The sequence below is a fragment of the Pavona decussata genome, unplaced genomic scaffold (assembly GCF_977016875.1).
Source record: "Pavona decussata unplaced genomic scaffold, jaPavDecu1.1 SCAFFOLD_122, whole genome shotgun sequence".
In the NCBI taxonomy this organism is placed as follows: Eukaryota; Metazoa; Cnidaria; class Anthozoa; order Scleractinia; family Agariciidae; genus Pavona; species Pavona decussata.
The window spans coordinates 527,769-542,521 of NW_028145536.1; the positions used below are offsets into that span (position 1 = coordinate 527,769).

At 37.5% G+C, this 14,753-nt stretch overlaps 2 protein-coding genes across 3 annotated transcripts in view; both read left to right on the forward strand.

Moving 5' to 3' along the window:
- The first annotated feature begins 1,116 nt into the window (after positions 1 to 1,116).
- On the forward strand, positions 1,117 to 11,770 carry LOC146469523 (uncharacterized). The gene is made up of 7 exons (XM_085123115.1): positions 1,117 to 1,367; positions 4,277 to 4,373; positions 5,194 to 5,640; positions 6,650 to 7,036; positions 9,567 to 9,682; positions 10,361 to 10,646; positions 11,505 to 11,770. The coding sequence occupies exons 2-7, from the start codon at positions 4,289 to 4,291 to the stop codon at positions 11,768 to 11,770; spliced, it is 1,587 nt and encodes a 528-aa protein (XP_084979241.1). The 5' UTR covers positions 1,117 to 1,367; positions 4,277 to 4,288.
- Positions 11,771 to 12,843: 1,073 nt separating this feature from the next.
- Positions 12,844 to 14,753, forward strand: part of LOC146469524 (uncharacterized) — a 58,070-nt gene continuing 56,160 nt past the window's right edge. For both annotated transcript variants that reach the window (XM_085123149.1, XM_085123150.1), the window contains exons 1-3: positions 12,844 to 13,016; positions 13,452 to 13,627; positions 13,932 to 14,018. In XM_085123149.1, the coding sequence (XP_084979275.1) occupies positions 12,865 to 13,016; positions 13,452 to 13,627; positions 13,932 to 14,018 (415 nt within the window). In that variant the 5' untranslated portion in view covers positions 12,844 to 12,864. The remainder of the gene's footprint in view (positions 13,017 to 13,451; positions 13,628 to 13,931; positions 14,019 to 14,753) is intronic.

Sequence of the window (14,753 nt, forward strand, 5' to 3'; positions counted from 1 at the left end):
ACGCCTTTGCACACATCAAATGTGTGGTCAAAGACTGTCAAAGGCCGCCTTTGATTACCTTTGATTCGAATCACAGGTGACAAAGGCCGCATTTGATTCACGGTGGATTCAAATTTGTTTCGAATCAAAGATATCATATATTTGATCCACCTTTGATGCGCGTCGTAGGCGGAGTCAAAGTTGTTTGATTTAAATTTGACGCAAATCAAAGGTAGGGTCAAAGTTGTTAATACATTTGAACTCACTTTTGATTCGAGTCAAAGGTATATGCAAAGGCGTCACGTATTTGATGCGCATCAAATGTGTTGTCAAAAATGTTATTATATTTGACCTCATCTTTGATACGGATCAAAAAAAGAGCAAATCCAATTTTTCGTGCAGTGTTGTGCAGGGTCGCGGCCCTTCCAACATAAATTGCAGCACCATTGTTTTCATGGCAAGGTTTCCTAACCAGTCCCTCAAATAACTATGATCAAACTAGGTATTATTTTTTACCTTAACATTTAAGGAGAAATATTTAAAAGCTAATATATACCTTAATTAAGTATTAATTAAGTTCAATGTTTCTGCTCGAATTTCATATTAACTTCAATGAACGTATTTTTGGTATTAAATGGATTGTAGTTCGGAATAAAAGGAGTTTTATATTATCAAGCAACCTTTCAATAAATGTGTCTTGAGACAGTTACACCTATAGTGTTAGAAAATTAGTTAATCAATATTAATGACGTTAAGTTGAAATTAAACGTAGTTGGAGCCGAGTCCAGAATGGAAACACAAGCCTCCGAACAAAGATTCCTACATGACTCTGAGCCTTTTAAATGGGTGATTTCTGTGTAGGGGTCTTTGTTCGGAGGCTTCGTTTTTTTCTATTAATCGTGTTGTTATTCACAACTAAGTTAAAATTTCATTTAAAATAGTAATACTCTTATCACAAATTTATTACGAAACACAATAAGAGAATTCTCGATAATTCTTCTTTCAATTCCTTCGTGTATATAAATATAAAGAGAACCACAGCTCCCTTATTAATTCTCGACTTATCACAAACCGTTAATCTCCTAGACGTGACGAGAATGTTCTGATATATTTTATTGATAACATCATTTGGTGGATCTTTATGGATTGCACAGAATGGAATGATGAGAAAAGAGGAGAAGTTTAATTAATGAATTTATTATATTTAATACAACTTATTAATTATTATAATGATATTCACTACTTCCTCAGGGTGCAAGTGGAAAGTGTGCGTGCAGTAAGACACACAGCTGAACACACGCTGAAAGCCTGAGGGCAAAGAGAAAAGAAAGAGGAAAAATATTAACTGACTGAACTTAAAATCAAGCCCCGGCAAGTTCCTCTAAAAAGTAAGTTTATTACATCTTTCGAATCAAAGTGAATTTAAATTTAGAGTTACTGTTGTGTTCTCGAAAAAAAGCCAATTGTCTTTTAAAAAGGCGCTTGTTGACGTTCATTTTAAGAATAACTTATTCAATGTGCTTTCGATTGACCGTGATTTCCTGAATAAGAATTTTTGCAGTCATTATACTCAAAATCTCTCATGAGAGGCTTTTGGAGTTATCAAGAGACAAAATGGCTATTGAATATTGTGAGCCAGCAAATGCTTGCAGCAAGAAATTTCCGAATTTTCCTAGCTATAGTCTATTCTGTCACGTTGTTCACGTCGATGACAAATCATTTCTCAGAGGAAGCTTAAATTATTACCGCAAATTTGGTCGACGTTTGATGCGATTCAACTCTCAAAATTATTACAGTGTATTAGCTGTAGTTTCTAGTTTTGGGCAACTTTTAATCTTGTGATTTTTGCCAGTTTTTCCGCAATTGAAGTTTAAGATTCGGCGCGACAGAAGAGTGATGTTTACATTAAACGTTTATATATTAAACTACCTTGCATAATGTTCACTGTCAGTAGGAGATGAAATTGTTTTCAGCACCTGCAACTGGAACATTGGTTCCCTCATCCTTATTGGCGCACTCACACATTGGAACATTTTGAGCTTCGGGACCTTTTCATTTAGAAACAACGTCCGATTCAGTTGAAATGCAAATGGAACGTGGGGATATACAAAAGCAAAGGCACAGCCTTCCGAGATATCCCCGGCTTTTTGCCGTTCCAACCGGTTACAATTGAAATACCGTACCATTTACTCAAAATTTCCATTTCCATATTCAATCGCTGGCTTCGCGCGCTATCACCTAAGCGGTTTGATATAAAATTGCCGAGTAGATACTTGAAACTAAAATCGTCTGCCTTTCCACTTAGCACTGAACGTTTCTGGAATTATAAACCAAATGTAACGGATGGCGTCGAAGGTTTTCACTTTGTCTCAGGTTGTCTTAACCTTCCCGATAATGGAATCAACCTCCCCTTGTCCACTCCTGTCTTGGGTCCTAAAGGTGATTGTGTGTTGTTATTCGATTCGGGCAGAAAGGGGACAGAACGAGTTTGTTTTTAAAATCGCGTACGAATAGCCGGAAACTATTGTTCCAATGACTACTGTTCTTGTGTTTCCCCCCAGTGATTAAAAACGAGGTCGTACTGAGTTTATCACAGTTAACGTTGTTATTGTAGACCGTTTTTTTAATGCAAAAACCGTATAAAGCTTTATTAAAACTGGAAAAAGTTCATGTTTTTAACTAATTGCAGTTGACTGTGCATCGATCATATCAATATCCTTCTTCTATAAAATAAATTAAAATAAACTGATTATATTGATCAAATTTGAAAAGTGGAGGTCCGACAGGCCATCCGTTTTCATGATTAAAGGGTTATCACAAGTCATGACACACAAAAAACAGAATTTTTTTAAAATGCTAATCACGCACGCGTTCGCCTGCTGTAATTACGCATGATCACGATCAGTAATTAATAACGATAACAGGTGCCAGCGGCCGTTGCCATCCAAACAAGTAATGATATCGCATCATGATGGACGTTGTCATCCTTTGCTTTTCATGATCTGTATTTATTTGCCAGTGCAAGATATTACAGCTTGTTTCAAGTGAATTGTTACGACATTATCTTTTGTTGTGACCATTCTTAATGCACAAGTTACATACAGCTATATTAGTGCTATTTTGTTGCGTTAAACAGCACATCACATTCTAAGCAGTTGTTCTTTTTACAATTCATTCACAAAGTAGAGTATTTTACAGTACAAATTTTAAGATAAAAATACTTTGATATGACCGGCTGCTTCCCACTGAACAGCGCCTGTAAAAAATAAAGGTTATTTCATTCTGAATCTCTCCATCAAAACCCGGCAGTTGCTAATCAAATAGCATCCTAGCCTGTCTCTTTTTCAAGCCATATCCGGCGTCCGCCACTTTTAACCCATGAAATAAGGAAAGCCATTAATGGTCTGCGTTATTGGTTGAACACAATTATCAAGACCACTCATGAACCATTATATTTAACAGAGAAGAACCACCTAGCTGGTAGAACTGAAGCTGTTAAATGAGTCATCATTATCAAAATTAATTTTTAAGATCAAATTTTGCCGACTGCCGACTCACTGATCAAGCTCTCACTGACAAAACGTCTAAAATGTTTGAATGTTACAACGTATATTAACCAGGTAAAAATGAATTACGTCAGTGGTGATTTCTAGCGAATCAGAGTTGCTAACTGCTGGTCACCTTTGTCATGCACGTAACAAATTAACGAAACGTAACATTTCCTTTATGAAAATTCATTAAATCTCGTAAATTTATCGGTTCTCGTAATGTTATCACGACTCAGTTATGTCGCGCCATGATTTTTCAGCAACCACTCAAGAATAGGCATTGAAAATCATGATAGTTTTAAAATATCAGTAAGTAGTGGTTATCCGCGGTGTAATAGGATTTATTCGTTTTCTTTGTTTTGTGAACTATTGTCAAGGTTAGGTTTATTGTTGAGGATGTTTTGTTTCCTTTGTTTACGTCAGCTGTGAGGAATAAATTATATTACACCGAAGATGAGCCGTAAATAGCACAAAAAGTCATGATGAGTTCGACTATTTTGGTATCTTGTTTTGTAGCAAATCAGGGTAGTGGTTTAAATACCGTTTTTGTGAAGACATCAAACCCAATAATACGTGGGGAGTTTTATTTAATGGTAGAGTCTATCCATCCGTCCCTGGTCTGCCTCTTCTTCGTCTTTTGAAAGCGGAAGCACGCATGACTGTTTGAAACCAGATAAAAAGTGTAAACTTGTGGTAAAAAGAATAGACTGACAGACGCCCTTGCTTATTCTGTTGATGTTAATATTAAGGCTGTCAAGAAAATGCCAAGTGGACATCAGATGGTCTTTATGCCTCACTGGATTGTATTACCAGCTGTTTTGTATGCTGTGACAGTGTCCTCTTCTGGTAGGTATTGAACGTAACGCTCAATTCCTTTTAGTAAATTTCAGCCGCTCCGATTTTAGTTACTGGGAACTTGAAGACGACGATTCTGACGTCAACTGGAACGCCAGAAAACAATAGGATTTAATGATGAAAATAATCTCTCTGCACGTGTGTTGTGAATTTTGGTGCTTTTCATTGCCATTCAGTCTGCAAAACAGCAACGTGAAATGCCAAAATTCAAATTTTTAAGGAAAGGGGGAGCACATGACGGGGAATTTTTCCTTTTTTTTTTTTCAAACTTGAACGCCTTTCCCACCTTTCTAAGATATTTCGCCAACATTGTACAAGTTGAGCGAATTGGAATAATTGCAAAGAAGTTCAAATAACGTCAACTGCACTTTCCAAGTGTCGTTTCCGAAGGCGTCATGAAGACTTTAAGAAATCGTAATTTGACCAACGGAAAAAGGGGTTTTGATGATTACCAGTGTGTGCTTGTATGTGTTTACGTTTTCCATATTTCATTCGTGCAGACTCAGGCAGAAAGGAAAAACCTTCACTTCATACAAAACATTGTTTTTAATTCTTCCAATAAGGCAATTCATGAGCAGTCTTTCTTACCGGTCAGGGTGGCACAAAAGCCGGACTACTATAGAAACAAATCGGCATACTCCTATCCATCGTAGATGAGCTCGTTTTCTATTATTGGCAAGGAAGTATCTTCGACTAATTTTCCGGAGGTGCTGGGTCAAGTGGAAAGCGCTACGTTCCATTGTCGTATTGTGCCCAAAGAAAAGAAACGTTTCTGCATCGTCTTAAAGAAACTTTTCATTTTTTCTTCTAGTGTCCCAAAGTTGGTGTCCTGCCGGATGGTACCGTATAAGAAGCAGCTGTGTGTATGTAAGTCCAATCCCATCTCAATATCACGACAAAGACGTGGACGAATGGAACAATGCGCGGAAGTCGTGCAACGAAAAGGGGGCCGACCTGATGATTACACGGGATAAGGAATCTCTGAGCGCTCTCTTTAAAGCACACAAAACATACGGACTCCTCATCAGGAGACCACTGTTTCTAGGATCGAGGGAGAATTTCAATATGAGGTGGAAATGGCTCAACGGAAACGTCGTGGGACCAGATCTGTGGGGACCAGGAGAGCCTGGCACAGAAAGTGGAAGATGTGGCGTGATTGAAAACTTTGAAAAAAGGTGGCTGCAAGGCTGTGGATGGTGGCTGGCCGCAAGAAGGTGTGAAAGATTCAAGAGAGCATACATTTGCGAGACTGCACCAGGTAAGCGCTTGTGGTTTCATTGCTCCAGGATGACACACAAGGGTTAAGAGACCTAAAAGGGGGCGTCAAACGAATGAATTCCATATTTGGCGCACCTCATTAATTCTTCTTCATAAAAGCGAGAGTATTGAAGCTTTAACATTGAGACTTAGAGGGTACATAGTACATTCAAATATGTTTCCTTTGCTGTCCACAACAGGTGGCAATGGTGTCTTACAACGTGGGAACCACGTCATGATTTACAAACAGGGGTTCATCTTGAATTCCAAGATTTCCCCCAAAATTCTGAAAACCACCAAAACCACCAAAGTCGACATGATTCTCGCTTTTGAAATGTCTTGGTCGTTGTATAATTTAATAAAGCGAAATATATATTCCATTTGGCAGTGGGTTTGTACTCTAGTAACGCACAGAAGACGTCAAAACCTGGTATGAACATCAATCACGCTACTCGCCTGCAGCTTGTAGCGTACTTCATAGTTGTAATTTACTACGTTTTGACGTCATCTGTGCGTTATCACAGTACCGACGCACGGCCACGGCAAAATGGAATCTATTTGTTTACCATATGCCAATTTCGGTTACACTTGCCTTGTGCATTACAGGCATTGAAAAAAAAATAGATTCTGGATTTTTTTTTTGAAAAGTCCGTGGGACTTTCCCTCGTTATTTTCAATTATAATTTTTCGATATTTTCGATCATTCAAAGTTTCCGCTTATGGTTTGAAGCCAGTGAGTGGAACAATTCCTACCATCTTTGAGGTTTTCGAAGATTGCCGAAAATTTACGAACAAATTTCGAAGATGTTTCGACCATATCCCAAATCCATTATGAAGCCTAGTCCAGTAGTGCAATATGCAATATACCAATTGCCATGCAATACTGTATATAAGAACACAGAGAATGTTCAATGGATTTCCAAGATTTCTAATGGGCCGTACTCACCATGGATCGGTATAAATCATCTTCTATCTTACAAAAACGTCGGCCACATAATTTGATTTTTCAGTTAATAGGACATGTGAACAAGGTTACGCACTCATCGAGAATCGTTGCTACAAGATACATACCCAGACACGCCTTGTTTGGGAAGATGCTCGCTTGGACTGCGAAAGCAATCATGGCAGTCTAGCAATAATCGACACCGCCGAAAAGCTCCAACAGCTTGCTTCACTACTGCAATCTAAGACGTCAAAATCTGTTTTCAACATTGGCCTAACCAGGGACTTGAATAGTTGGTCTTGGCTGGATGGAACAACTGTGGACGCATCTTTGTTTTCTGTTGGACACCTAAACTTCTGGGGAACAGACGAAACTTGTTTAGCAATGTTTAATGCTGCCATAGTCAACGTGCGCTGTGACGTACATTACGGCTACGCCTGTCAGAGTAGTGAAGGCAAGACTAGCCGTTAAAGGCCATTATTGTGTATATTTTGCTCTTAGTTCTTATGCAGTATCAATGTCTTTTTTTCTTCAACCTCTGCCATAATTTTATATCAAAGATAATAGAAATTATCTAAACAACTGTAACAGTTACTTATTGTTGTAAATAAGAAGGCAAATTATACCTGTTTTAAAGGAAACCTCCACTCTCGAAACATGTTAACGTTACATTATTGAAAATACAATTTTTTTTTAAATTTCATTGGAAAACATGGAAATAATATTTCAGTTTCGGAAAAAACATGATTTGATTATCAGCTATTTTCGCTTTTAAATTTCCCGCGCGCCGCCATCTTGGATTTCATGACGTATTAAGGTTGCTCAATTGTTTTACACAAAAGAACTTCTGCTGAATAACAATAGCGGCAACCATTACACGTCATAAAATTCAAAATGGCTGTCCCCAGGAAATTAAAAAGCGAAAGTTGTCGATTAACACACTTGAATGTCATTTCTAAAATTTAGAATTTAGACACTATTTCCAATGCTTACCCGTCAATTTGTTGTGAGAGTGGAGGTTCCCTTTAAAAAATTGTCCTCTTGAGTTCGATGTTTCCAAATCCCCCCACTAGTCCCCTTGGTGATAGAACACTGCTAAGTATACAGGGTCCCCTAGGTGTAGGTAGACATGACGAACTAAAATATGGTGACCAGGAATAATATTAGAAATCTAATAAAAACATCGCGCAGAATGCCTATTGTTTTGGGGACATTTACTTACTGCACGGCAAAAGTTATAGATCTGTAATATTAGCGGTGAAGCGTAAACTGAGTGACTGTCATTGGTCCAAATCTACGCGCGCCGTGCTCCGCAGGGAATACCGCTTAGCTCATTAACTTGTCAGGTCGGAGCTTAAAGACAATGGCCACATGAGCTATTGTTCATTCTATTGTTTCCTAATATCGCACCTTTGCAGTATGGCTGAATAAGTGCGCACCGGCAGCAAGTGTATTAACGTTCAATAGTATGTATACCAGATCGAATTTTTTGTAAGGCTGTTTGGCCTGCTTTATACTAATTGTGAATAGGGCAAGTCTTACCTTCCGCCAAACCCACGGCAACAAATGTGGCGCCTTCGCAGGCATTCGAACCTACAAAAACTTAAATGTCGATTTTCAAATAAAGTGAATATACTTGTCGCGCCTGAATCTTGAGTAGCTTATGCTCGAAAAAACTCGCGCGCGCGTGCCTTTTCTCTGTTGCGAAAAAAGAGAAGCTTTAACTAGAACATTCGCGCTCGCAACCAGATTCCTCTAATTTGTAGGCGAAGGAAAGGATGGTCGAACAAATTGGCCGGTTTCCCGCAAACGTCCCTCCACAATGATTTCCATATACCTTCTCCGTTCAGTTGAAAATCGTAAGCAGAGTTTATAACATTAACGTATGGCGGCACGATGTGAATTAACAACGGACGGAGCGGGTTTTCGAAGAGCTCTGAAAAGAGCTCCCGATCACTATTGTATTTATTGGTCGCGCACGCTGTCATCTTTGTTTTGTCCGTAGATCGTGAGTAAAACAGCTGATGCATATGGCAATTTTAAAATTCGCGGTAGTTAAGAATATTTTTTTCATGCAGAGTGGTTTTCAACAATAGGCATTGTTTCATTTGACATGTATTGTTATTCATGTCTGGGCTGACAACAATAGCTCGCCAGCTCTGAACGCGCCATTTTCAAATAAAACTACGACCAACAATTTTCAAACTGAAAAACATAAAGGTTCCTCGTGACCAATTTTCGAAATTAAAACGGATTCTTTTCAAGGACAGACTCGTCTGCCATTTGCCGTGCGTGAAAGTCTAGTAGGTATGTTAGTTTTCCCAAAACAGTTCTCCAAAATTACTGTCTATACGAAAATTTGCAAAATTTACTGTATTTTCAAGTGGAAAAACATAAAACTTCTACTTTCTCAATTTCATTCTTTTTTAGTGCAAATTGTAGACTAATCCTTTATTTTCAAGAAGCCGTGCGTGAACCTTGAGATTATCATTTCTGAGACTCGGGAAAGTGAATTTTGTGAACCCTAGTTGCCTAGTTTTGGCCCATTCTTCTCTAATTTATAGCTCTTTAAAGCGCGATCGCATTCGAATTTGCCGCTTCAGTGGCTATGAATTATTCATGATGTCCAGGCATTCTGCGCGATGAAATAAATAAATAAAAAAAAATAATATTAGAAATCCACAAAAATAAAAATTAATAATAAAAGGGTAGTAATACTATGTGCAATACTGACTTCCAACAGAGTAAACCATGAAATTTAAAATTAATCCGTGAGATTAGTGACTATCAACTTAAAGCAAGATGTGTTGAGGAACGAAATTACAGATAAACGTATTGACTTGCTGTTTTTAGAGAGCTGGGGAACAAAACAGAGAAGAGGTTCCCAGAGAACAGCATTGTTCTGTAATTTCCCTTAGCAAAATTTACATCATGGTGCTTAAATACTAGAAAACCAAATAATCATGTAATATGTTTTTATCTAGCCACGAAAGGGAATGGTGCATATGGAAAAGTGGTCAAGAGCTCAAGTGTGGCTACTGGAAGCAATTCATCATTTGCAGTTGACGGAAATATAACAAGTTGTTTTTATTCTCAAACGGTAATTAAACTAGTTCGGTTACTACTAGTACCCTTATCAATTGACTACGAATAAGGTGAAAGATGTGGAGGACCCAGCGTCTACAACACCACATGAACCTGAAAATGTGATTAACAAGTAAAAATGTTAAACAATGGGTTCGGGCAGGTAATAGGCTGAATAATTCGTTGTCAAAAGTATGGTACGTGGAAGTTAAGACAAATCCATGACACTGTTGTAGCTCAGTGGTCATATAAAAAAAAAAAACATGAGAGTCATCTACGTGGATGGCGATCGGCTATTGGTCCTTTTGAGAGCTTCGAAGGTGTCCATGCTTTTCATGGAATGAACGTAGTTTATTCTAAGTAGAATAAAATATAGTGACACCTTCTAAGGTTCAAACATTTATTTCATTTATACAAGGAGTCTCGTTATTGGAACTTATCGTTCTGTGAGTTCTCTCCTGTCAGAGGTTTCTTTATGTTGTTTTTTCTCCTCTGGCGAAGTTTATAAATAAATAAATAAATAAATAAAATATAAATAAACATCACTGGCCGTTTCCTTATTATTTCTCACTAATTCAAATCAGGTGGATGCGATTACGTTAACAATTATAGCAACTGTATTAGTTTAGATTAGTGAAAAACAATTTCGACAGTGACAGTGTACATTTTAACTTTTTTGGTATTTTCTCTTCAGGAAGTAAATCCATGGCTCAAAATTCAACTTGGCAAAGAATTCTTCATCTATGAAGTGAAAATCGAAACTGCCAAAAACATGAGTGATGACAGCTCCCTAACAGTGACAATTTGGTCTCGGAATCAAAGCGAAATCATCCTTGGTTCTCGGTGTGTGGAGAAGCAGCCTTCTGGCTTTTACTGGAAATATAAATGTCTTCCTCCAGTGAAAGGTGGAGTTTTGCGGATTGTCGGGGCAAACAGGAACACTACTCTGATCTTATGCCACATAACCGTCTTCGGACTAGGTCAGTAAGCTGAAAATTTGTCTTGTATTTCTTATCTGCTCTTAGACGACAGAAAGCACCGTAATTTCCAAAAACAACCACAAAAAGTAGATCGTCTAAGGCTATAATATTTTTTTTAGTGGAAACATTCCGTAATTTAAACCAGTCACTTTCTGGAGGGCTATGCCATCTATATTTAGAGCAGCATTTTGCAGTCATTTTAAAAAAGGCTACGTCATGCCTGTAGACTTTTATCGTCCTTTTTCCAAACTTTACTGAAATATAAAAGCTAGAAACCTTTCCTCGTTAGCAAAATGCCCCTACAACATCAAGAAGAGGATATCAAGTGTTGCTTTCAAAGGGAGAGGAGACCATCCAAAATTAGGTTTTGGTGCATCTACATTCGCGGAAAAAACTTGAAAACATTGGGCTTTCCTAGTTGCAAGCCCTTCCTATTCTGGCCATTTGCAGCCAAAGACATTACTGGATTCAGAAAATTATAGTTGAGTAATTTTCAACAATCTGAACCATTTTTTTGGTTTTCCGAACTTTAACTCAAATATCTTTAATTAGTACTACTGAATATAGACAAAGTATGTACAATACTGTGACAGTAATGCTGTTGTTAAAACAACTCTTATAATCAGGTATTACAGCTTTAAAGAAAAGCAAAGTAAAATAGTTTATTTAAAACGAATAATCAACGTTTTTCATAGTAACACCATACCACAAATTGTATGAAGAAAAACATCCATAAAACCTTAACATTTTGTCCTGACATTCTGAAGGATGAGGGAGCTAAAAGTAAAGAATTTTACTTGCTAGATCGTAAAGTAATTCAAACGTTAAGATATTAGTAAAAAAATTCTCTTTTATTAGATTCGCTTATTGACGCAAGTGGAGTGCTTCGAGAAGTCTGGTATACGGACCGCGACGGTAAAAGTCCTGAAACACTAAGAGGATGGAACGTTTTCAAAAGTCAAAGGAAGTTTTGGAATATCATCGTAACGATGGATGCACCAAGAAACTTCGGAAGCCACTATGCTCAGAAACTAACCGCCTATATGAAGGCAAGCGGCTCGACTTGTAATGAGGGGAACTGCGCTTGTAATAAGGGGAACCGCGCATCATCATATTTCGCATAGATGTTTGAGCAATATATCTGCTAAATGTCAATAAATGTCCATAAAATTGGATTTTTTTTAAAAGCAAATTTTAGTTTAAGAGCGAGTCTCTCTAAGATCCTCATATTTAATTTTCATCTGACAACTCTCCAACGAACTTCTCTTCGCAAGTAGGTAACAAATATGAAATTATATGGAAGAAATATAACTTTTTAAACTTTTCTGATTCGAACTTTTCGCATTCCGGGCTGTGGTCGAATCAAGTGGCGAGATCGTAAATCTTACAAGACTTATAGCTGTTAGTTCTGGAGAATATAGATCATTGAAAATCAACCTATTTCCTATGATTGAGATTCATCATATTCAGAGTAACGTGAAGGGTCATCGTTTAAAACTAGTGAATTAGGAAATTGCAAAATTCACGATCTCGCCTCTGGGTTTAGAGCACAACCAGGGGTACGAAAAGTTTGATTCAGAATCTTTGATGTTATTTCTTATTTGTTACCTACTTGCCAAGAGGAGTTGATGGAAGAGTTATCAGCCAAATCTATTTCTAGATGAAAGTTAAATGAAAGTTAAAGATGAGGATACAGATGATTGAAAATTAACCAAGTTCCTGAGATTCATCTTCTTGGATGTACTGACAGTCATATTTTGACAGGGAGGTTTTTCAAAAGTTTCTCACCTTCGTGAGTTCTAGTTCTAGATCATTTGGTTTTCTTCTGTTGCTTTTGGTTACCTTTTTGATAAATTATGGTTTATGTTCGCTTTTAATATAAAGACGGACCCAAGATGGCCGGCGCTTGCAACTAATGAAGTAATTTCAACCTAAATGACGTCATCAGCTCAAACCTAAAAAGAAACATTTACAACGTGCTATAGAAAAACACAGTCTTAATGTTTAATTATTTTCTAAACTTCAGCTAATGTATTTAATGTCTACTTGGTCTAACTTGTTTGTATACCGAGATTTACCCGGCGGCTCTATGCAGATAACAAAAATCCCATAATAGTTACATTAAACAAAAATGTTGTGTTGCTTTTGTTTGTTTTTTGTAAAGTGCCCTTTGCAACTTTTCTTCTAGGTCAACGAGAGTGGCATTCACACGTTTTACATGACGTGTGATCAAAAATGCGAGTTGTGGATTCACGAGTCAAGCGACCTTGATGAGTCGGAAGGAAATCAATATGATCTAAATACGGAGAGTAATCCACTGATAAAGCTAAATGATGAGCATATGCGACTTCTGCCGCTTGTGTGGGACAGGTAAACCAGCCTCTTCTCCCCTAACTTATTGTATGATCTGTTATACTATGCCAGAGACACTGTAAATACCAAGGAAACTTTAAATTAAGCCACAGATCTGGCTATCCACCCATCCATATTCTCCTCCATTCATTCATTCATTCATTCATTCATTCATTCATTCATTCATTCACTCACTCACTCACTCACTCACTCACTCACTCACTCACTCACTCACTCACTCACTTTTTATTGACATTTAAAACCTTCCTTGCAACAAACCTGGGTAATAGGCCTCGGGAAAACCCTTGTAGGATCAACTAAGCGTAAACGTTATATCCTTAAAAAAATGCAATGTGTTTGAGATGTAATTTTTAATACTGAGCGGTTTTACCATATAGCTGGCTAAAAGGCCACAGAAGCTTGAATGAGATGATCTAATTTGTTTATTTTTAGGTTGCCCTACCAACAAACTTCAAAACCTCGATTTTTTTCTCGCTGTCGCCTTTACATCGTTGAAGTTTTCATGTCAGAAAAAACGAATGCTGATCACCTTTCCGTCGGAATCAAGCTTCCAAATGGTGAAGAACAAAAGCCAATGAAAGCTGAAAATTTATTCTGGTTGAGGACAGGTTTGACTAACAATGGCGGTTACAAACTGTAAACTCCATTTCTCTTTTTCCGTTACTTAAAGATTACTGACAATTTCCTCTCTTCGCAATATGCATGATATCCTTACTCTAACCCAAAAAGTGACCCAATAACTTTAGTTGTTTGGAAAAGCTAGTTGCCTTTCAATAAATATATAAAAAAAAATTAAAACAGCGCTACGTTAATCGAGTACAAACAAACAAAACGGAAATAGGAAGTAGGGAATAGATACAACTGAGTCCTAATTTGGCGTTAAAGGTGATCGGCGTGTCTTTCTCTTTTCAGGTGAACGGCATCTTGAGTTTGGCAAAATTCGACTTGAGCCCAATAACAATTTTACAGCAGAAGTTGGATCTGTGATGTCAATCTCAGGTTTGTAGGTTCTTTGTTCTTTCTTTTAAAGCATTTTATTAAGTGTCCTGGCCATATAGTTTAGTGTCAGTCACGCTAAGAGTGTGTTACGTTAATTTTGGCTTGAACCTTATTCAGCTTGGGAGGGAGGGGCTTGGCATTAACTCTTCAAAGTTCTTGAATGTAAAATGTATCTGTAAACAATTTGGTATGACATGTCACTGTCCCCGTACGTGACCTTCCCAAGGTGGTTGTCCTCGACAATCACGTTTACTCACAGTTTTCTGTTATTTCAAATGAAGAACTTAAAATGCTTATCGTATCTTTTACTTGTACTTTTATATCATTTTAGCTTTTCGATGGAAATAGTGTCTTAATTCCAAAACTTGGTTTAAAACATGGAGATGGTATTTAAGTGTTTTAAAAATTCGATATGATCATCACCCATTGTCGCGTTAAAATTTGCCGTGCACCGCCATTTTGAATTTTCAGACGTCATATGATTGTCGCTATTCTCAGGAAGCTGATGTTCTTTTTTGTACAATAATTTGGCCACCGTATAACGGCAAGGAACCCAAAAATGACGGTGCGTAGAAAATTTAACAGCGAAAATAGGCGATAGTCAGATTCAATTTTTATAACACTAATTTAGAAAATATTTGTCACAATTTAACGCCAAATTCTTGCGAGAGTGCAGGTTCCCTTAAACGCTCTTTACGTTAAGGAACGTTAGGGGAGGGGAGGATGTGGAAGAAG